The following is a 19,528-nucleotide window of genomic DNA, read 5'->3' on the forward strand; positions in this document are numbered from 1 at the left end:
TCAGTTTGCCCAACGCAGCAGAACCACAGAGTGTAGGTTGTGCTTGATGTGGGGGTAAATTCAGAACCATTCTGTAGGAACAAGTGAATGGCCAATCAGTAGAACAAATACTCAAAGAGATGGTGGAAGCAGTTAATATCCATAGAATTATAAAATCCCTGTAGTGCAGAAGGAGGTCATTTGGCCCATCGAGTCAGCACAGATTCCCCAACACCCAGGCCCTATCCCCGTACCCCCACATATTAACCCCACTAATCCTCCTAACCTACACATCTTTGGATACGAAGGGACAATTTAGCATGGCCAATCTATCTAATCTGCACATCTTTGGAATGTGGGAGGAAACCGGAGCACCCGGAGGAACCCCACACAGACACAAGGAGAACATACAAACACCACACAAACAGCCACCCAAGGCCGGAATCGAACCCAGGTCCCTGGCACTGTGAGGCAGCAGTGTTAACCACTGTGCCACCATGCTTTGCAAATGAGATAGATTTCTTCCAGGAAAGAACTTGGAATCACAGAATGTCACAGCACAAAAAGAGGCCTTTCACTGTATTGTACCTGTGTCAGTCCTTACTCAGTCTGCCCCATTCCCCCTGCTCATTCCTCACAACCTGCAATCTCTTCTCCCTCAACAATTCATTCAATCCCTTTTGTAAAGTCACTGCTAAATCTGATTCCATCGCTCTTTCAGTCAGCGCATTCCAGCTGATTGCTGTTTAAAAATGTCTCATGTTTCGGGATAGGATTCATGAGTAATTTGAGATGCATTGGGTTTGATATTGTTCTGCCATTGATGAGTCTGTCAGGGGCCAGGAGAAGTGTAAAATGGAGAATAAATTACCTGCCACACTCCCTCCGTTACAATAATGACTACACTTTAAAAGCACTTCATTGGCTGTAAAGTGCTTTGCAACATTCTAAGGTCACTTCATCTGTTAAATAAATAGAAGTCTTTGTTTGTTGAGGTAGTTTAGGCTTTAACACCCAATTTATGGTACACTATAACATTGTTAATCCCCTCAGGTTGTCTGGGAGTCTGTCAAAATTAAAGATTAATCTCCTGGACACGGCTGCCAGCAAACTGGAGAGAAAATTGTGCATTCCTTTTCTTGAGCGAGACTCAGACACAAGGGAGTCTGGCAAATTCTATCAATACCAGTTCTTTGTTGACCTGCTAACAGGACAGGAAGGCACCATTATCATAGTCGTTATTATGATCATCATTCTGGTCATTATCTGCTCATCATCATCCCCCTGCCCCCTCGCAAACCCAATTCAGGCAGGCCATAAGTTTTAAGAACATTACGAACTCGGAGCAGGAGTTGGCCATCTGGCCCCTTGAGCCTTCTCCACCATTCAATAAGATCATGGCTGATCTTTTCATGGACTCATCTCCACTTACCCGCCCGCTCACCATAACCCTTAATTCTATTACTGTTCAAAAATTTATCTATCCTTGCCTTAAAAACATTCAATGAGGGAGCCTCAACTGCTTCACTGGGCAGGGAATTCCACAGATTCACAACCCTTTGTGTGAAACAATTGCTCCTCAACTCAGTCCTAAATCTGCTCCCCCTTATTTTGAGGCTATTCCCCCGAGTTCTAGTTTCACCCACAACTTCCCTACTTCTATCTTATCTATCCCCTTCATAATTTTCTATGTTTCTATAAGATCCTCCCTCATTTAGTTGGAACGTTCCTGCAACTTTAGGTTAAGAAACCTTTGCCTTGTAATTACCAAAATGTCCTGTGTCTGGTGCTAAGATGATTTCATTTTTTATCTTTCCAACAAGGTTCATTCCCATTCTGTATAACACTGTGTGAAATATGCCTTATATCTCTGTAATGTGAACTGCAGTAACTCCATTGAAGGCAAATGCTGGAATTGTTAATCAAACATTTATTCGGAAAGAATTTCATGAGAAATGGTGGTACTCATTCTGATAATTCATGTTATGACAAAGACATCCACCGCCATTATAGAATAATAGAATAAAATCATAGAATCCCCACAGTGCAGAAAGAGGCCATTTGACCCAATGAGTCTGCACTGCCTGAAATCCCACCCAGACCCTATCCCCACACATTTACCCCGCTAATCCCTCCAACCTACACACCCCAGGACACACTAAGGAGCAATTTAACATGGCCTTGTCAGCAATGCTCAACTTCAATGAATGAATTTTAACAAAAGCCTTCACGTTCTTGAAGAACTCTACTAGGTCAGGGCAAAGATTACAGAGCTCCAGCACATTCAGCTTTTAATACTGAGGAACGAAATAAGGCTGAATGATCCTCTATTGTAGGAAAGGTGAGGTGGGTTCACATAACACAAAGTCTGTGTATAACTCAGGGTAGAGGGTGGGTTATAGTGTATGAAGGGGAGGGGGTGGGTTATTGTGTATGAAGGGGAGGGGGTGGGTTATTGTGTATGAAGGGGAGGGGGTGGGTTATTGTGTATGAAGGGGGGAGGGGGTGGGTTATTGTGTATGAAGTGGGGAGGGTGGGTTATTGTGTATGAAGGGGAGGGGGTGGGTTATTGTGTATGAAGGGGAGGGGGTGGGTTATTGTGTATGAAGTGGGGAGGGTGGGTTATTGTGTATGAAGTGGGGAGGGGGTGGGTTATTGTGTATGAAGGGGAGGGGGTGGGTTATTGTGTATGAAGGGGAGGGGGTGGGTTATTGTGTATGAAGGGGAGGGGGTGGGTTATTGTGTATGAAGGGGGGAGGGGGTGGGTTATTGTGTATGAAGGGGGGAGGGGGTGGGTTATTGTGTATGAAGGGGGGAGGGGGTGGGTTATTGTGTATGAAGGGGGGAGGGGGTGGGTTATTGTGTATGAAGGGGGGAGGGGGTGGGTTATTGTGTATGAAGGGGGAGGGGGTGGGTTATTGTGTATGAAGGGGAGGGGGTGGGTTATTGTGTATGAAGGGGAGGGGGTGGTTGTGTATGAAGGGGGAGGGGGTGGGTTATTGTGTATGAAGGGGGGAGGGTGGGTTATTGTGTATGAAGGGGGAGGGTGGGGTGTGGGTTATGTGTATGAAGGGGAGGGGGTGGGTGATTGTGTATGAAGGGGGGAGGGTGGGTTATTGTGTATGAAGGGAAGGGGGAGGGTGGTTGTGTATGATGAAGGGGAGGGGGTGGGTATGTATTGTGTATGAAGGGGGAGGGTGGGTTATTGTTGGGGGAGGGGGTGGGTTTGGGATGAAGGGGGAGGTGGGTTCTTGTGTATGAAGGGGGGAGGGTGGGTTTTGTGAAAGGGGGGAGGGTGGGTTATTGTGTATGAAGGGGGGAGGGTGGGTTACTGTGTATGCAGATTAAACTATGGGCCTGGTTTTACCATTTTGATTCTAAGAGCTGAATCTTGGTGCAATTCAGATCCGACTCGGAAACCTGCTTTCAGGAGCCTCCACGTGCTCTAACCCACCGTTTGATCATGGCTGGTATGTTTTTCACCTCCTCGCTCCCACTTAGTCCCAAAAACCTTATACACTCAATGACCCGGGAATTCCACAAATTCACCACTCTCTGGTGAAGAAATTTCTTCTCATCTCAGTTTGAAAGGGTTGTCCCTTTACTCTGAGGCTGCCAATGATGTTTGTATTTATTGCCACGATGAACAGTTATTAGGGTCAAACAGAATAACTGTGCAACTGCACAACACTCCTCCCTGCCTCCAACTGAGGACCCTCCCCTACCAGAATGCTCACCCTCGCACCTGATTGGCTCAGTTTCCCATCTCTGACCTGATCACATGGCCCTCAGGGAGCGCCCCCTCCCCACCCCCCCCCCCCACATTAATGGGGCCACGCCGCCACAGTCCATTAGTAGGGATAATGAATCAAAATGGACAAATGGATATAGATTAGACATGATTAATTGAATGGCAGAACAGGCTTGAGGGGCTGAATGGCCTCCTCTTGTTCCTACGCTTCTGCCCCCAGTCTCACCACATGGTTAAAGATGGGATATTGTTGAAGATTGCTGGAGTTAATAGATTGGCCAGTCCGGTTAAGCAAGGCTGATTTCAATCCTCAAAATACAGCAATGAAAGAGATGAATTTTTAATAACACTCTGGCAGCTTGCATGATTACTTTGTTTTCTTTCTCTGCTTTATTTTTCCAGAATCTCCTCCCCAAACCTCTCCAAACCTCAAGTGGTTATGTAAAAGCCCAGGCGGGAACAGGTTTCTGTAATAGAGGTAATTTTAACTGACTTGTTAGAATAATGCAGCTCCTTGCGATTGTCACAACCTTCAAAACAAAAGATGAATGTTTGTCTGAGAGCAGCGTAGCTCGTTGCTGATCTCTGGGGAAACTTCTCAAACTCTTTGTGCTGTTAGAGGGGCTGAAATGCGCAGTACTGAATCCTCCTGCAGTGTATCCAAACTAGAGGCTACTGGAGCAAACTCATTTGCCCCAGCCTACATTTCACTCAGGAATGAGGTGATTCAATGACTGAGTTCCACTTTCCGACATCGTACAATAAAAGAATCATAGGAACTAGGAGCAGGAGTGGGCCATCCAGCCCCTCAAGCTTGTTCTGCATTCAATACTATCATAAGAACATAAGAAATAGGAGCAGGAGTAGGCCATCCAGCCCTTCGAGCCTGCCCCGCCATTCAATAAGATCATGGCTGATCTGTCGTGGCTCAGTTCCACATTCCCGCCCTCTCCCCATAACCCTTAATCCCCTCTCTTATCAAAAACCCATCAACCCGCTTCTTAAAAATATTTAGCGAGGCAGCCTCCACCACTTCAACGGGCAGAGAATTCCAGAGATTCACCACCCTTTGAGTGAAGAAGTTCCCCCTCAACTCCGTTCTAAACCGCCCCCCCTTTATCTTGAGGCTGTGCCCTCCAGTCCTACTGTCCTTTCTGAGCGGGAAGAGTCTCTCCACCTCTATCCTATCCATCCCATTCAACATCTTATATGCCTCAATGAGATCTCCCCTCATTCTTCTAAACTCTAACGAGTACAAGCCTAGTTTATTCAGCCTCTCCTCATAGTTCAACCCCTTCAACTCCGGTATCAGCCTAGTAAACCTCCTCTGCACTCCCTCCAAGGCCAAAATATCCTTGCGTACGTGCGGCGCCCAAAACTGCACACAGTACTCCAGCTGCGGCCTCACCAATGCCCTGTACAGCTGCAGCAAGACCTCCCTACTTTTATATTCAATCCCCCTCGCGATGAAGGCCAGCATCCCATTCGCCTTCCTGACTGCCTGCTGCACCTGCAAGCTGGGTTTTTGCGACTCATGCACAAGGTCCCCGAGGTCCCTCTGCACCGTCGTCTGCTGCAGTTTTTCGCCACATAAGAAATAGTCCTTCCTACCATTCTTCCTACCAAAGTGGACAACTTCACACTTGCGGACCTCATGGCGGACCTCATCTCAGCCTCACTCCACTTGCCTGCCCGTTCACCATAACCCTTCAAAACCCATTACTCATTCAAAACGTCCATCACTTCCTTAAATTTACTCAAAGTCCCGGCACTCACCACACTCTGAGGCAGTGAATTCCACAGACACACTCCCCTTCGGTGGGGGGTGCGCGGGTGGGGAAGTAATTTCTCCTCATCTCTGTTTTAAATCTGCCGCCCTTTATCCTAAAACTCTGACCTCTTGTTCTGGATTGTCCCACAAAGAGGAAGCATCCTCGCCATGTCTACTTTGTCAATTGCCCTGATGGTCTTCTACACCTCAATCAGATCTCCCCTCATTCTTCTAAACTCCAGGGATTATCGACCTAAACTGTCCAATCTCTCCTCACAAGACAAACCTCTCATACAGATTCAGAATATTCCCATTTCTTTGGCTCCTTTTAAAAGGTTGTTTGTACTAAACACCAGCAAATCAATGGCCAAGTAAATAAAATGTTGCATCTTCCAAATTAAAGAACAGCATTAACATTCTAATTTATTTCCAGAGCCTCAGGTAGTGGTTGACTGTTTCCATGGTGCTTTGATAAGATACGGCCTTTGTTCTGTAACTTAGTAAAACTTGCTGCTTCTGAAACTCGGCAAAAAGTTGTAAGTTTTTACCCACTTACCTAACCGGTCTATATCCCTCAGTAGACTGGGTATCATCTCACCACTTGCCTTCCCACCTATTTTTGTGTCATCTGCAAAATCGGCAATAGTGCATTTTCTTCCCTCGTCCAAGTCATCGATACCTATCACCAATAATTGTGGCCCCAGCACCGATCCCTGTGACACTCCACTAGTTACAGGTTGCTAACCTGAAAATGTCTCTCCCTATTCAACTTTCTGCCTTCTATCATTTGTGATGTGGAGATGCTGGTGTTGGACTGGGGTAAACACAGTAAGAAGTCTCACAACACCAGGGTAAAGTCCACCAGGTTTATTTGGTAGCAAAATCCACTAGCTTTCGGAGTGCTGCTCCTTCATCAGGTGAATGGGAGTTCGGTTCACAAACAGAACAAATAAAGACTTGATGTAATCTGAAAAGACTCGCATTCCATTCATTATTCTGTAAATTGAGTTTGTGTCTTTATATGCCCTGTTTGTGAACAGAACTCCCACTCACCTGATAAAGGAGCAACGCTCCGAAAGCTAGTGGATTTTGCTACGAAATAAACCTGTTGGACTTTAACCTGGTGTTGTGAGATTTCTTACTCTATTCTATCAGTTGGCCAGTTCTCTGTCCTTGCCATTTACCATCCTCAAGCCTATTTGCCACTCACTGAGATCAAGGCTGATGGGACACAAGTCCACTAGTTTGATTCCCTAATTTTTAATACCTTATGCAACAACAATCTATCAGTCTTTGCATTGAAATCTTCAGCTGAGAATCAGAGGTTGTGACCAGCAGACTAGTTGAACTGATTGACCATAATGTTCCTACTGTATTTGGTCTCTTTTAATCCACACCAGGTGTTGGTCCACCTTGTTGTCAAACGAGGGGCATGCACACGGTGGGTCGTGCGTGGGCTGCTCTTGGAAGTTTCGAGACTGGCCTAGCGCTTTGTGTCGTTGTGTGTGCTTAATCCTGGACCAGCAGACGGGCACCACAACTGCTCAGTGACTATCACTGCGAGCTGTGCAGACACATGGATTTGGGCCTGTGTCTGTGGGCGTTTGCGCATTCTCCCCGTGGTTGCGTGGGTTTCCTCCGGGTGCTCCGGTTTCCTCCCACACCCCAAAGATGTGCTCTTAGGCTGACTGGTGTAACAAATTGACCCGACATTATTCTCCCCTGAATCTGGTGACATTAGGGGTTCCACTCACATACACACAGAGCAGGGTAGGTGTAGGAAGATGCTTTGTTGAAATGGTGGCGGGGGCTGGTTGGGCCAAAGGGCCTGTTTCCCGTGCTGGGTCGTTCTTTGTTCTAGTGTTACATTAATTGTTCCAGGGTGATTAATCTATTTTATCCTCAGTCACAGTATTCCCATCACACAATATTCCTGCAACCATTTACCATGTGAAGGATTGTGAATTATATAAACGTGGAACAGAAGGAGGCCATTCAGCCCTTTCTCACCTGGTTGTTTGAAAGATCTCTCCAATCAGTTCCACCCCAGCCCCTCCCCACTCTTTCCCCTTGGCCCTGCAGATCTTTCTCCTTCAAGTGTGTATCAATTCCATTTTGAACCTGCTTTCCATTGAGGTAAATAATTTATCCTGATTACAGAATAAAGCAGCGTCATGTTTTAAACTTCTCATCCCTCAGTGGATATTATCCAGCTGCTGTGAAAGGGAATCTCGTAACGCTGAAATAAACTTTTTGAGTATGAAGACTAAGAGATTCCAGAGGGTTCATGAATGTGGAAGTTCAGTGATAGAGCGATCAGTCAGACTCCTCTCTTACTCACGTGGAATTTTGTTGAGTTCATTCATGAACTTTTCCTTCACCTTAGAAAACCCATCTTCCTTGCCTCCTGCCGGGCTGGCAACGGCCTCTGTGGCATTGCCCACGGGAGCCGGGGTTGCGAGCGTGACAGGTGGCGCTGCCAATGCTTCGTGTCGACCTTCAGTCAGCTTCATCCTGGGCCAGGAACTGTGCCTGGGCAAAGCTCTGGAGGGGAAGACAGAAAAATGAATTGAGGTGTTTGTTAGAAGCTTCGGAGCTAAGGCAGTTTCAAATTGTGCCAGAGGTTTGAAACGAGCCTCTTGTGCTCCTAACTAGTTTTGTTTTTGCTCAGCTGAATAAATAATGCATCACTGACACGTTAATTCATGTTGGTTCATGTAATATTGATATTCCAGCATAATGGGGTCTCGATCAACCCAGCAGGTTAAAGTGTTTCACGTATTATTGTCTTGTCTGTGAGATTCATCTGTCATTATTAACCCCAAACTCTTCAGATTGTGTTTATTGTTCTGTTAGTATGACTCATTCCCATCTGAAGGCGACAACTCACATATAAAGGGCTAGATGGCCTACTCCTGCTCCTATTTCTTATGTTCTTATGTTCTTATACACCATTTTAAAAAATTTGTTCATGAAATGTGGATGTCGCTGGCCGTACCTGCATTTATTGCCCATCCCTGAGGACATTTAAGAGTCAACCACATTGCTGTGGCACAGTGGTTAGCACTGCAGCCTCACAGCGCTGGGGACCTGGGTTCAATTCCCAGCTTGGGTCACTGTCTGTGTGGAGTCTGCACATTCTCCTTGTATCTGCTTGGGTTTCCTCCGGGTGCTCCGGTTTCCTCCCACAGTCCAAAGGTGTGTTGGGTAGGTCCATTGGCCGTGCTAAATTCTCCCTCAGTGTACCTGAACAGGCGCCAGAGTGTGGCGATTAGGGGATTTTCACAGTAACTTCATTGTAGTGTGAATGTCAGCTTAATTGTGACACCAATAAATAAACTTCAGAGTCACATGTAGGCCAGACCAGGTAAGGACATCCCTAAGGGACACTAATGAATCAGATGGGTTTTCTCGACAATCGACAATGGTTTCATTGTCATCAGTAGAATTTCTTTAATGAATTCGAATTTCATTATCTGCCTTGGTGGGATTTGAACCCAGGCCCCCAGAGCATTACCCTGGGCGTCTGGATTACTAGTCCAATGACAATATCACAACATACCATCTCCCCATAGTGCAGGTTTCGTGTAGAAAAACCATCCAAAGATGTTTCACAGGAGTGTTATCCGATAAAATCTGACACTGGGCTACATGAGGAGGTTTCTGTACCGATCACAGACAGCTTGGCCACAGAGTGAGGTTTCAGAGCGAGGGCGAGGCTATGGGAGGGAACTCCGGAGGTTTATGGGCGAGGCAACTGAAGAGTAAAGCTGTTAAGGATGGAGGAATGAAAGATTGGGCTGAATGAAAGGTCAGACTCGGAGGAGTGCAGAGAGTTGTCAGACAGGAAGGGGTTAAGGGATGGGCCAGGCAATGGAAGTGTTTGAAAGCAAGGATGACAAGTTTCAAATTGAGGTGTTGCTGAATAGGGAGCACTCTCTCTGAGGCAGAACCAGAGTTCTCCCTTCCCCCCCAACCCTTCAAGGACTGTCCACCAACCATCTCCATCCATCTACAATCACACCTATCAAAGACTGCCCAGCAATTTCCAGCACTGACATTTATTGCCCATCCCCTCTTTGGTCTCAACAGCAGTTTGGTGTAACAGAATTATTTGCTGGGTAATGGAAGAACAGTGAACCATGTTGGTTTTGGACTGGAGTCAGAAATATAGACCCATATATAGATTTACAGCACATGTCAGGCAAGGATATGAAGCTTCCTTCCATACAGAACACTGATGAAGCAGATGGAGTTTCTGTAGCTATCTGGAAGATTCACGCTCACTTACCCTGGCAGCAGGGATGTATTTTTAGATTTATATTGCTGAACGGAATTCAACTTCTCAATTTGATTTGGTGGGATTTGAAAACATCTCTGGATTACTCACCTTAGTCTCTGAATTAAGAGGGTTCAGTAACTCTGTCCATTTTTTTCAATAGTTTCCCCCCCACTTTCTGTCCATTTTCATTTGGGTCAGAAACACTTTGCTGTCCTCTGTGTGTTACTTAGCATTGATTCCAGAATGACAAATGGCAGAATTCAGATATCTCGAGTTGAATACAACCAATCGCGATGAGAAAATGAGGATGTCCATTAGTTTACCAGATTTAACCTTCAGAGAAATGAAATTTAATATGCCCATTGGTGCAAATGGCTTGTATTTTATTACAATAATCTAATTATTAGATATGATGAGCTCTATGCCATAAGTGTCTGATATGTACTCTGGTGCAGTTAGCCATTCATAGAAAGTTCCTGATCTAATATGTGAAGAACATCTAATATGTTCTTCACACCTGAAATAGTTATTAGCTCTTCTCCTCATGAAGGGAAAAAACCAAACATCGAATAGGCCACTTCTTGACTAAGACAGATGATTTCTGGAAATCCAGGTTTACAGTTCCCTATCGATACAATGCAGGTCATCACAAAACAGGTGAGTGTTTCAATAGGAACTTACCTGAGTGAGAAGTGGGGAGAAGCCGAGAAGCACGCGCCATTATCGATCACTCTCTTAATTCCTAATCACTCCTCTAATTCCCAATCACTCTCCCTATCTTTCCCATAATTCCCAATCACTCTCTGAATTCACAATCACTGCGAGTTCCCAACCATTCTCTGAATTCCCAATCACTCTGTGAATTCCCAATCACTCTCCCCATTCCCAGTCATTCCCTAATTCCCAATCACTCTGTGAATTCCCAATCATCCTCCAAATTCCCAATCACTCTCCGAATTCCCAATCAGTTTCCTAATTCCCAATCACTCTCCCCATTCCCAATCACTTCCCTCATTCCCAATCATCTCCCCGCCCCCTTATCACTTTCCCTGCCCCATGCCCCCAATCGTCCTCCTCACTCCTGATTGTTCCGCCTTCCTTATTTTCTCTCTTTCCGTCTCGTTGAGGAATTCTGAACAGATCACAGATGGAGTTGGCGGTGAATATCATTTCCTGATTATTTAGAAGGATGGAGAGTTTGACTCTGCAGTTTTAATTATTCGTCAATGAGATTTAAACATCTGGATGTCTTTAACTCCATCTCAGGGAGAATTATCTCAGGTTTGAAAGCGACAGATCGAATCACAATGACAGAGGCATTTCCATGGAAGGGGCGTTTTTAAATATTAAAAAGAGCTTGATTAGCTTCAAGTGCTGTTTGCTGGAAAAAACAAGGTGACATTTCAGTGGTTTTACAGGTTCTTTATTTCATTAATGAGGAATTTAGAAATGACAAAAAATTCAATAATATACCGAACATTTCTCCAATCGCTGTTGACAGGAGCGCAGCTGAATATATCCCAAAGTATCAAATCATTTCTCCTCTCATTCTGAATTACCTGGAATTTTCAACTCAAAAACATTCGGCCCATCAGCTCCTGCCTACTCCCCATCTTCATTCCAGCTTATTGGATTTAAACCAATCTCCGTAACCTCTGTTCCTTTCTCTCTCATGTATTTACCTAGCTTCCTCTTCACTGTGTCTGTACTTAACCACTCCCTATGATAGCCAGCTCCACATTCTCACCCCCACTCTCTGGGGAGAGAAAGTTTCTCCGGAATTCACAACTGCATTTATTAGTGATGATCTAATACTGATCCCCCTGGTTTTGGTATGGCACACAGTGGAAATATCTTTTCTGCAGTAATGTCTCAAACGCTTTCAAAGATTTATTCATATTTCTTTAACATAGCCTGCTTTAATTGTAGCTCACTATGTGGTTTCCTCTACATGGGGGTAACTAATCATCAGCTGGATGGCTGCTCTGTGGAACACCTTCACTCAATCCAAAAGTGTGGCCTCTGTCCTCTTACCATTTCAATTCACCATCTCGCTCTGATGCTCACATTTCTGTGCTTGGCCTACTGCCATGTTCCAGTGAGGTGGCACGGTGATTAGCACTGCTGCCGCATAGTGCCAGGGACTGGGTTCAAATCCAGCCTCGGGTCATTGTCTATGTGGAGTTTGCATGTTCTCTCCGTGTCTGCGTGGGTTTCCTCTGGCTGCTCTGGATTCCTCCCACACTCCAAAGGTGTGTGGGTTGGGCAAATGGGCCATGGTAAATTGTTCCTTAGTGCTCCAGGATGTCTGGGTTAAGGGGATTAGTGGGGTTAATACATGGGGCTACAGAGATAGGGCCTGGGTGAGATACTCTGTCAGAGTTGGTGCAGATTCACTGGAGCAAATGGTCTCCTTCCGCTCTGTAGGGATTCTATAGATTCTTTTTTGATTTGATTTGATTTATTATTGTCACATGTATTAACACACAGTGAAAAACATTGTTCCTTACACTCTATAGAGACAAAGCGTACCATTCATAGAGAAGAAAAAGAGAGAGTGCAGAATGTAGTGTTACAGTCACAGCAAGAGTGTAGAGAAAGATTAACTTAATGTGAGGTAGGTCCATTCAAAAGTCTGACAGCAGCAGGGAAGAAGCTGTTCTTGAGTTGGTTGGTACGTGACCTCAAACTGCTGTATCTTTTTCCCGATGGAAGAAGGTGGAAGGGAGAATGTCCGAGTTGTGTGGGGTCCTTAATTACGCTGTCTGCTTTGTCAAGGCAGCGGGAAGTGTAGACAGAGTCAATGGATGAGAGGCTGGTTTGTGTGATGGATTGGGCTACATTCACAATCTTTTGTAGTTCATTGCGGCCTTGGGCAGAGCAGGAGCCCAGGCCAAGCTGTGATACAACCAGAAAGAATGCTTTCTATGGTGCATCTGTAAAAGTTGGTGAGAGTTGTAGCTGACATGCCAAATTTCCTTAGTTTTCTGAGAAAGTAGAGGTGTTGGTGGGCTTTCTTAACTATAGTGTCGGTGTGGGGGGACCAGGACAGGTTGTTAGTGATCTGGGCATCTAAAAACTTGACGCTCCCTATAAAGACCAACACAAACTGGAGGGGCAGCATTTTCCAATTGGCCCTTTATAGTCATCTGGACTCAACATTGAATTCAACCAATTCTGACTGTGAATTCTGTCCTCCATCTTGTATTTTGTTTCCCCAGAGCCAGCCTGAGTCTTGTTTTCATGTTTTTGCTTTCAGACAGCGCGAACCTTTATTCTGCTTTGATCAGTTTCTGTTATTTTGCTTGCAGACAGCACTGACATTTATTCTGCCATTCACACCTTCTCTGAACAACTTTTCTTCTTCAATATGACCTTTCCCACTCCCTTCACCTTTGCTCCCATGACAGCTTTATCACTTAACCGCTCCTGCCCTCTAACCTATCCTTGACCTTTTCCTTCGCTGCCCTGACTCCTCCCTCTGTTTCCCAGCACATTTCTACCTTCCATTCTGAAGAAGAATCACGTTGGCCCTGAAATGTGGATTCTGGCCAGAATTCTCCAATCTCACACACGCCTCTGCCAGCAAGAACGAAGAGTTTGAAGCTCGGCGACAACTCTGTTCACTGCAGTGGGAGCAGAGAGTCCCAGCTGCGGGCAAGGACGGAGAATATTTTTTCTTTCCACAGATGTTGCCAGACCTGCTTGTTTGTTTTTACCTCAGATCTCGAGCATCTGCAGTATTTTGGAAGTCTCTATCAGGTCATTCTTCAGCTTGTTAAATCTTTCCTGATATTTATAAGCTGTTAGACAGTGTTTCCTGTCAGTAAGTCTTTACGACCCTTTCCCCAGAGCCTCCAGGTCGCTTTTTATAATATGAACAGGAAAGATTTCCCAATACTCCAGAGGGTGATCTAACAAAGTTCAACAGAGAAACCTACAGCTGAAGACAGATCCTTGCATTTATCCTCGCTATTCAAAAGTAACCAATTTATACCTCATGGATAACTAAAGAGGTAAGAGACAACATAAAAATAAAACGAGAAACATACAAAATTGTTAAAAGTAGCAGTTTTTTCATAGACCGTGAGCATTGTTGGCTAAATCAGCCTCTATTGCCCATCCCTAATTGCCCTTGAGAAGATGGTGGTGAGCTGCTTTCTTAACCAGTGCCATCCATGTGGTGTAGGTACACCCACCGTGCTTTTAGAGAGGGAGTTCCAGAATTTTGATCCAGCAACAGTGAAGGAATGGCCAAGTCAGGGTGGTGAGTGACTTGGAGGGGAACTTGCAAGTGGTGCCGTTCCCATGTATCTGCTGCCCTTGTCCTTCTAGATGGTAGACTTTGGAAGATGCTGTTAAGAAGGTTTGACAAGTTGCCTGTTGTGTAGTGTAGCTTCTGATGGCACTGTGTGTCAATGGTGAAAGGAGCAAACTTTGAATATGGTGGATGTGGTGCCAATCAAGCGGGGCTGCTTTGTCCTGGGTGGTGGCGAGTTTCTTGAATGTTGGAGCTGCATCCGTCCAGGCAAGTGGGGAATATTCCATCAGACTCCTGACTTGTGCCTTGTAGATGGTAATGCCATCAATATCAAGAGGAGATGGTTAGATTCTCTCTTGTTGAGATGGTCATTGCCTGGCACAGAGGATGGGAGAGATGCCGAGAACTAGGGCATTGGGGTAAGGAGCTCCAGACACCGGGGCTGAGGAGGCCATTCCAATGCTTGGACAAGGCACCAGCATCCATTTTGTCAATTCATCTCTTTCTTCTATCCAATCACAGACATTCCCTTCTGCTCTTCCCCTCTCCCACTTCCTCAGCTTTTGCATTCATTTAAAACCTGTTAATTCTCCAACTAGTTTCCAGTTCCGATGTGATGTCATTGATCTAAAACATTAACTCAGTTTCTCTCTTTGTTGCTGCCTAACCTGCTGAGAGTTTCCAGGATTTTCTGTTTATGCTTCAACACACTTAGATTTGGAATAATGATTTGAGAGTGGCCCAGTTGTTACACAGATATAGATTCATAGAGGTTTACAGCATGGAAATGAATCTTTAGGCCCAACTTGTCGATGCCACCCACTTTTTTATCACAAAGTTAGACCCAATTGCCCACATTTGGCCCGTATCCCTCTATACCCATCGTACCCATGTCACTGTCTAAATGATTTTTAAAAGACAAAATTGTACCTGTCTCTAATACTACCTCTGGCAGCTTGTTCTAGACACTCACCACCCTCTGTGTGAAAAAACCTAGGCCCTCTAGTTTTCGACTCCCTTATCTTTGGGGAAAGATATTGAATATCTACTTTATCTACATGTCCCTCATTATTTTATAGACCTCTATAAGATCACCCTTCAATCTCCTACACTCCAGAGAAAAAAGTCCCAGCCTATTCAGCCTCTCCTTATAACTCAATCCATCAAGTCCCAGTGGCATCCTAGTAAATCTTTTCTGCATTCTTTCTAGTTTAATAATATCCTTTCTATAATGGGGTGACCAGAACTGTACACAGCATTCCAAGTGTGGCCTTACCAATGTCTTGTACAATAACAACAAGATGGGCCCTATTTTCCCACTGCGTCAGTCCAGTTTTTGGGTGTGAAAATGTGGTAAAGTTGGGGTGAGGCCATTAACGCGATCTGTGTCCATGCCGATGGCCACTTTACTGAGGGGGACAATGATATCTGTGGAGGTCATCGCTCCTGGGCCGCTTTCTGTAGCCCGGGAGCAATCTGACACGGGCGCGCTTTTTCCAGTTTTGGTCTAACTGTACATACGCAGTTCAGAGCTCTGATCGTTTCGGGTGCGCTAAGCCCCGCCCACGGCGCGATTCAGACCCACGATTTTTTTTCAGGCTGAGTGCGTTTTGGGGACGCCTGAAAGCAGGTTTCCAAGTCGGATCTGAATTACATCCAGATTCAGCGCTTAGAATGAAAATGGTAAAATCAGGCCCATGTCCCAACTCCTGTATTCAATATTCTGACCAATCATAGCGAATGTCTTCTTCACCACTCTGTCCACCTGTAACTCCAATTTCAAGGAGCTGTGAACATGTTTCCCAGATCTCTCTGTTCTGTAACTCTCGCCACCGCCCTACCATTAACTGAGTAAGTCCTGTCCTGGTTCAATCGACCAAAATGCATCACGTTGCATTTATCTAAATTAAACTCCATCTGCCGTTTGTCAGCCCACTGATCCAATTGATCACGATCCCCTTGCAATCCTAGACAACCTTCTTCACTCTCCACTACATCACCAATCTTGGTGTCATCTGCAAACTTATTAACCATGCCTCCTAAATTCACATCCAAATCATTAATATTGGCAACCCCATTTATACCAATGTAAGCATCCATCATTCATAAATTATAAGTTCTGCTTTCTTCCTGTCTGAGACATCCTTGCTTTCTGTGTCCCTCTCTCCATCACACTTTGCTGATGACACAAGTATTACTTCAATGCTATCTCATTGGTTAGCTGAGATATCATGGGGAGGTGGTGGCGTAACAGCAATATCACCAGACTAGGAACCCTAAACCCAGGGTAATGCCTAGAGGGCACAGGTTCAAATCCCACCACAGCTAGTAGAATTTTAATTCAATCAATAAAATAAAATTGGTATATAAAGTTAGTCCCAGTAATGGTGACCATGACAACTGTCACTAATTGTAAAAACAAACCTATCTGGTTTATTATCCGGAAACCATCATCACTGTCCCAGGGAGATGGACCTCTTCAATGAGACTGAAGCCGGATAAATGCTCCCTCCAAAAGGCAGTTGTGATGTTCCAGGGTCTAGACTCACTGACGGCCTCCATCCCAATCCTTGGAGATAGTTCCAGGCATTGTTCCGGTGAGATTTGACTTCTGTATGGCACGGTGTTCCAGACTGGTATGGTTTCATCCTGACACTGTGCAGGAGTGGGACTGGGGGGAAGACTCCGGTTGGAATCCATGAGCAGAATGTAAATCAGTATCACCGCAGTCTGCCACTGTGGAAGATTCCACGGGAAATTCACACCAGTATGAAACTGAGATCTAACTCCCACCGAGTTCTCCACCACCCCCTGCCCCCAGCCAGGAACCACGGATCCTGCTGGGGTTGGGAGAATTCCTTCACATCCTTGACAGTTCTCTGCAATAGCAACTCAGCTAGTACCATTCGCTCACTGTGTCATTATAGCCATGCAATTATTTTTTTCTTCAGATTATTTTCCAATTCCAAATTGATAACCACAATTGACTTTCCCTCCACCACACTCTCAGACAGTAGATTCCAGATCCTAACTACTCGCTGTGTGAATCTGTCTCCACCACACTCTCAGACAGTACATTCCAGATCCTAACCACTCACTGTGTGAATCTATCTCCACCACACTCTCAGACAGTACATTCCAAACTCTAACCACTCGCTGTGTGAATCTGTCTCCACCACACTCTCGGACAGTATACTCCAAACCCTAACCACTCGCTGTGTGAATCTGTCTCCACCACACTCTCGGACAGTATACTCCAAACCCTAACCACTCGCTGTGTGAATCTGTCTCCACCACACTCTCGGACAGTACATTCCAAATCCTAACCACTCACTGTGTGAATCTGTCTCCACCACACTCTCAGACAGTACATTCCAAACCCTAACCATGCACTGTGTGAATTAGTTTTTGCAGTTTGGTTCTGTTATCATTCACTTTAGATCTGAGCCCTCTGCGTCTTCATCCTTCCACCAATGGGAACATTTTCTCTCTGTTGACTCTGTCCAGATCCTTCATGTTGTTGGACCCCATTAGCAAATCTCCTCTCAAACTTCTCTTTTTGAAAGTGAACAGCCCCAACTCCTGCAGTCTATCGGGGAAATCCCTTATCCCCTGAACCATTCTGTTCTGCGCTTCCTCTAAAGCCTTCATGCCCTTCCAAACCTGCAATTGGACACAAAATGACTCCAATTGAGACTCAAGCGGTGTTTGCAATAGGTTCCTTGTTTTTATATTCTGCACCTCTATAAAGATCAGGACCTTGTGTATCCCAATGGTTCCTTCTCAACCTGCCCCCCCCTCAGTGACACGTGTGTGGACAGCAAGCACTTTGCAGCCAGTCCTGGAGGGAGAGGCCAGTCTTGGAGGGAGAGGCCAGTCTTGGAGGACGGGGCCAATCTTGAGCGCAGGGCGGGTCCTGGAGAGCAGGGCCTGTCCTGAAGGGTGGGGCCAGTGTCACGGTGAAGAAGGTGACAAAATCAAGGAGAAATATTGAATAGATTGGCAGCTCTCAAAGCAGAAAGGTCACCTGATGTGGATGAGCTGCGGCCAGAAGGGTTGGTAACCAGGTGAGACCAGGGAAAGAACAGGAGCTGACACAAGGAGACAGGTTTTACCCTGAGTTACTGTGATGTGGGATGTGTTCCTGGAAAGCTACACAAGAGTAACTTTCAAAAGAGAATTCCATAAATCCCTCAAAGGAAATAATGTAACGTTAAATAATCTTTCACAGGCTGTGGCCATGGGGAGTGATCTCCCTTTCTATCACAGACACATCTGGGGAGCAGTTGGTGGGGGTGGTGGGGGGGGTGTCCATGAACCAGTAACTGACCCCCAGCCTGGAGAACAGCACAGAGAGGAATCCATGGGCACAGTTAACCTGTCACAGCGCTCACCCGCACACTCTCCCCCCCGCACAGAGAGACACACCCTCCCCCCGCACACCCTCCCCCTGCACACCCTCCCCCTGCACACCCTCCCCCTGCACACCCTCCCCCTGCACACCCTCCCCCTGCACACCCTCCCCCTGCACACCCTCCCCCTGCACAGAGACACACACACTCTCCCCTGTACACCCTCCCCCTGCACAGGTACACACCTCTGTGGGACCTGGTTCTAGGGCAGCCTCAGGGTCACAAGCTGGTCAGCACGTCACAGTCTCTGACCCACAGCGGATGGAGGCAGGGACCTCCCGGAGTGCCGGGACTCAGAGGATTGCTGGAGGTCAGGAACTCACTGAGCCCAACTCAGTCAAGCACCAATTGCTGGAGCTGCAAAGAGAAACTTGGAAACACTGGAAAGCGATTCTGCTGCACTCTCAGATCGTAAAGTCTGGTGGAGGAGTCCGTCTGCTTTGTGCCTGTTCTTTCGGAAAGATAACCCCTGCGAACTCCGGGATACACTTGCCTGCAGGCCGCAAGGCCCATACAGATCCCTCCGGAGCCTCGGAGACAGCTACTGGCTTAGAAATTGAGCACCATGGTCATTTCCATGGATACTGACAGTAGATGCCCTTCAAATCCCTGTGGCAGAAAGTCCTGCAGCAAGTGGCAGATGTTCCCTGGGCAAGCACAGTCTTCAATGATACACATCTACAGGAATGACACATCTACAGGAATGACAAGTCCTGTTTATTAACCCTGGCTCTAGTCAGATGTCTACAAGTGATGCCTCTCTGGGGTCCATCCTCTGTCACTCATTGGCCTTAAGAATTGTGCCCCTGCCTTTAGTGAGCCAGAGGCTGCTGTATTCTTCTCCAGCTCCTCTCTGTCTATAAACTCTGAGGCAGACAGTGAGATCAGGCTCCATCATCCTGATGCTCTCTTCCCTTCTATCAAAGAGACAGACATAAGGGACACTCTCTGTCATGCCATCCCCTTTGGCTGTCTCTCAACAGCCCTTCACAATTGATGGAGAGTCCTGGCCACCACCTGGCTGCCCAGTATTTCGTGGGCATGATGGTTGATCTAAACCCACCGCAGCACC

The 19,528-nt window shown here is 46.1% G+C and overlaps 1 protein-coding gene across 4 annotated transcripts in view; it reads right to left on the bottom strand.

Moving 5' to 3' along the window:
- Positions 1 to 19,528, bottom strand: part of syt1a (synaptotagmin Ia) — a 426,885-nt gene that overhangs the window by 44,882 nt on the left and 362,475 nt on the right. For all 4 annotated transcript variants that reach the window (XM_080191440.1, XM_080191441.1, XM_080191443.1 and 1 more), the window contains one exon: positions 7,843 to 8,045. In XM_080191440.1, coding sequence (XP_080047566.1) covers positions 7,843 to 8,014 — 172 coding nt within the window. In that variant the 5' untranslated portion in view covers positions 8,015 to 8,045. The remainder of the gene's footprint in view (positions 1 to 7,842; positions 8,046 to 19,528) is intronic.

Source organism: Carcharhinus amblyrhynchos, chromosome 6, assembly GCF_965287045.1.
Source record: "Carcharhinus amblyrhynchos chromosome 6, sCarAmb.v2.hapA, whole genome shotgun sequence".
NCBI lineage: Eukaryota > Metazoa > Chordata > Chondrichthyes > Carcharhiniformes > Carcharhinidae > Carcharhinus > Carcharhinus amblyrhynchos.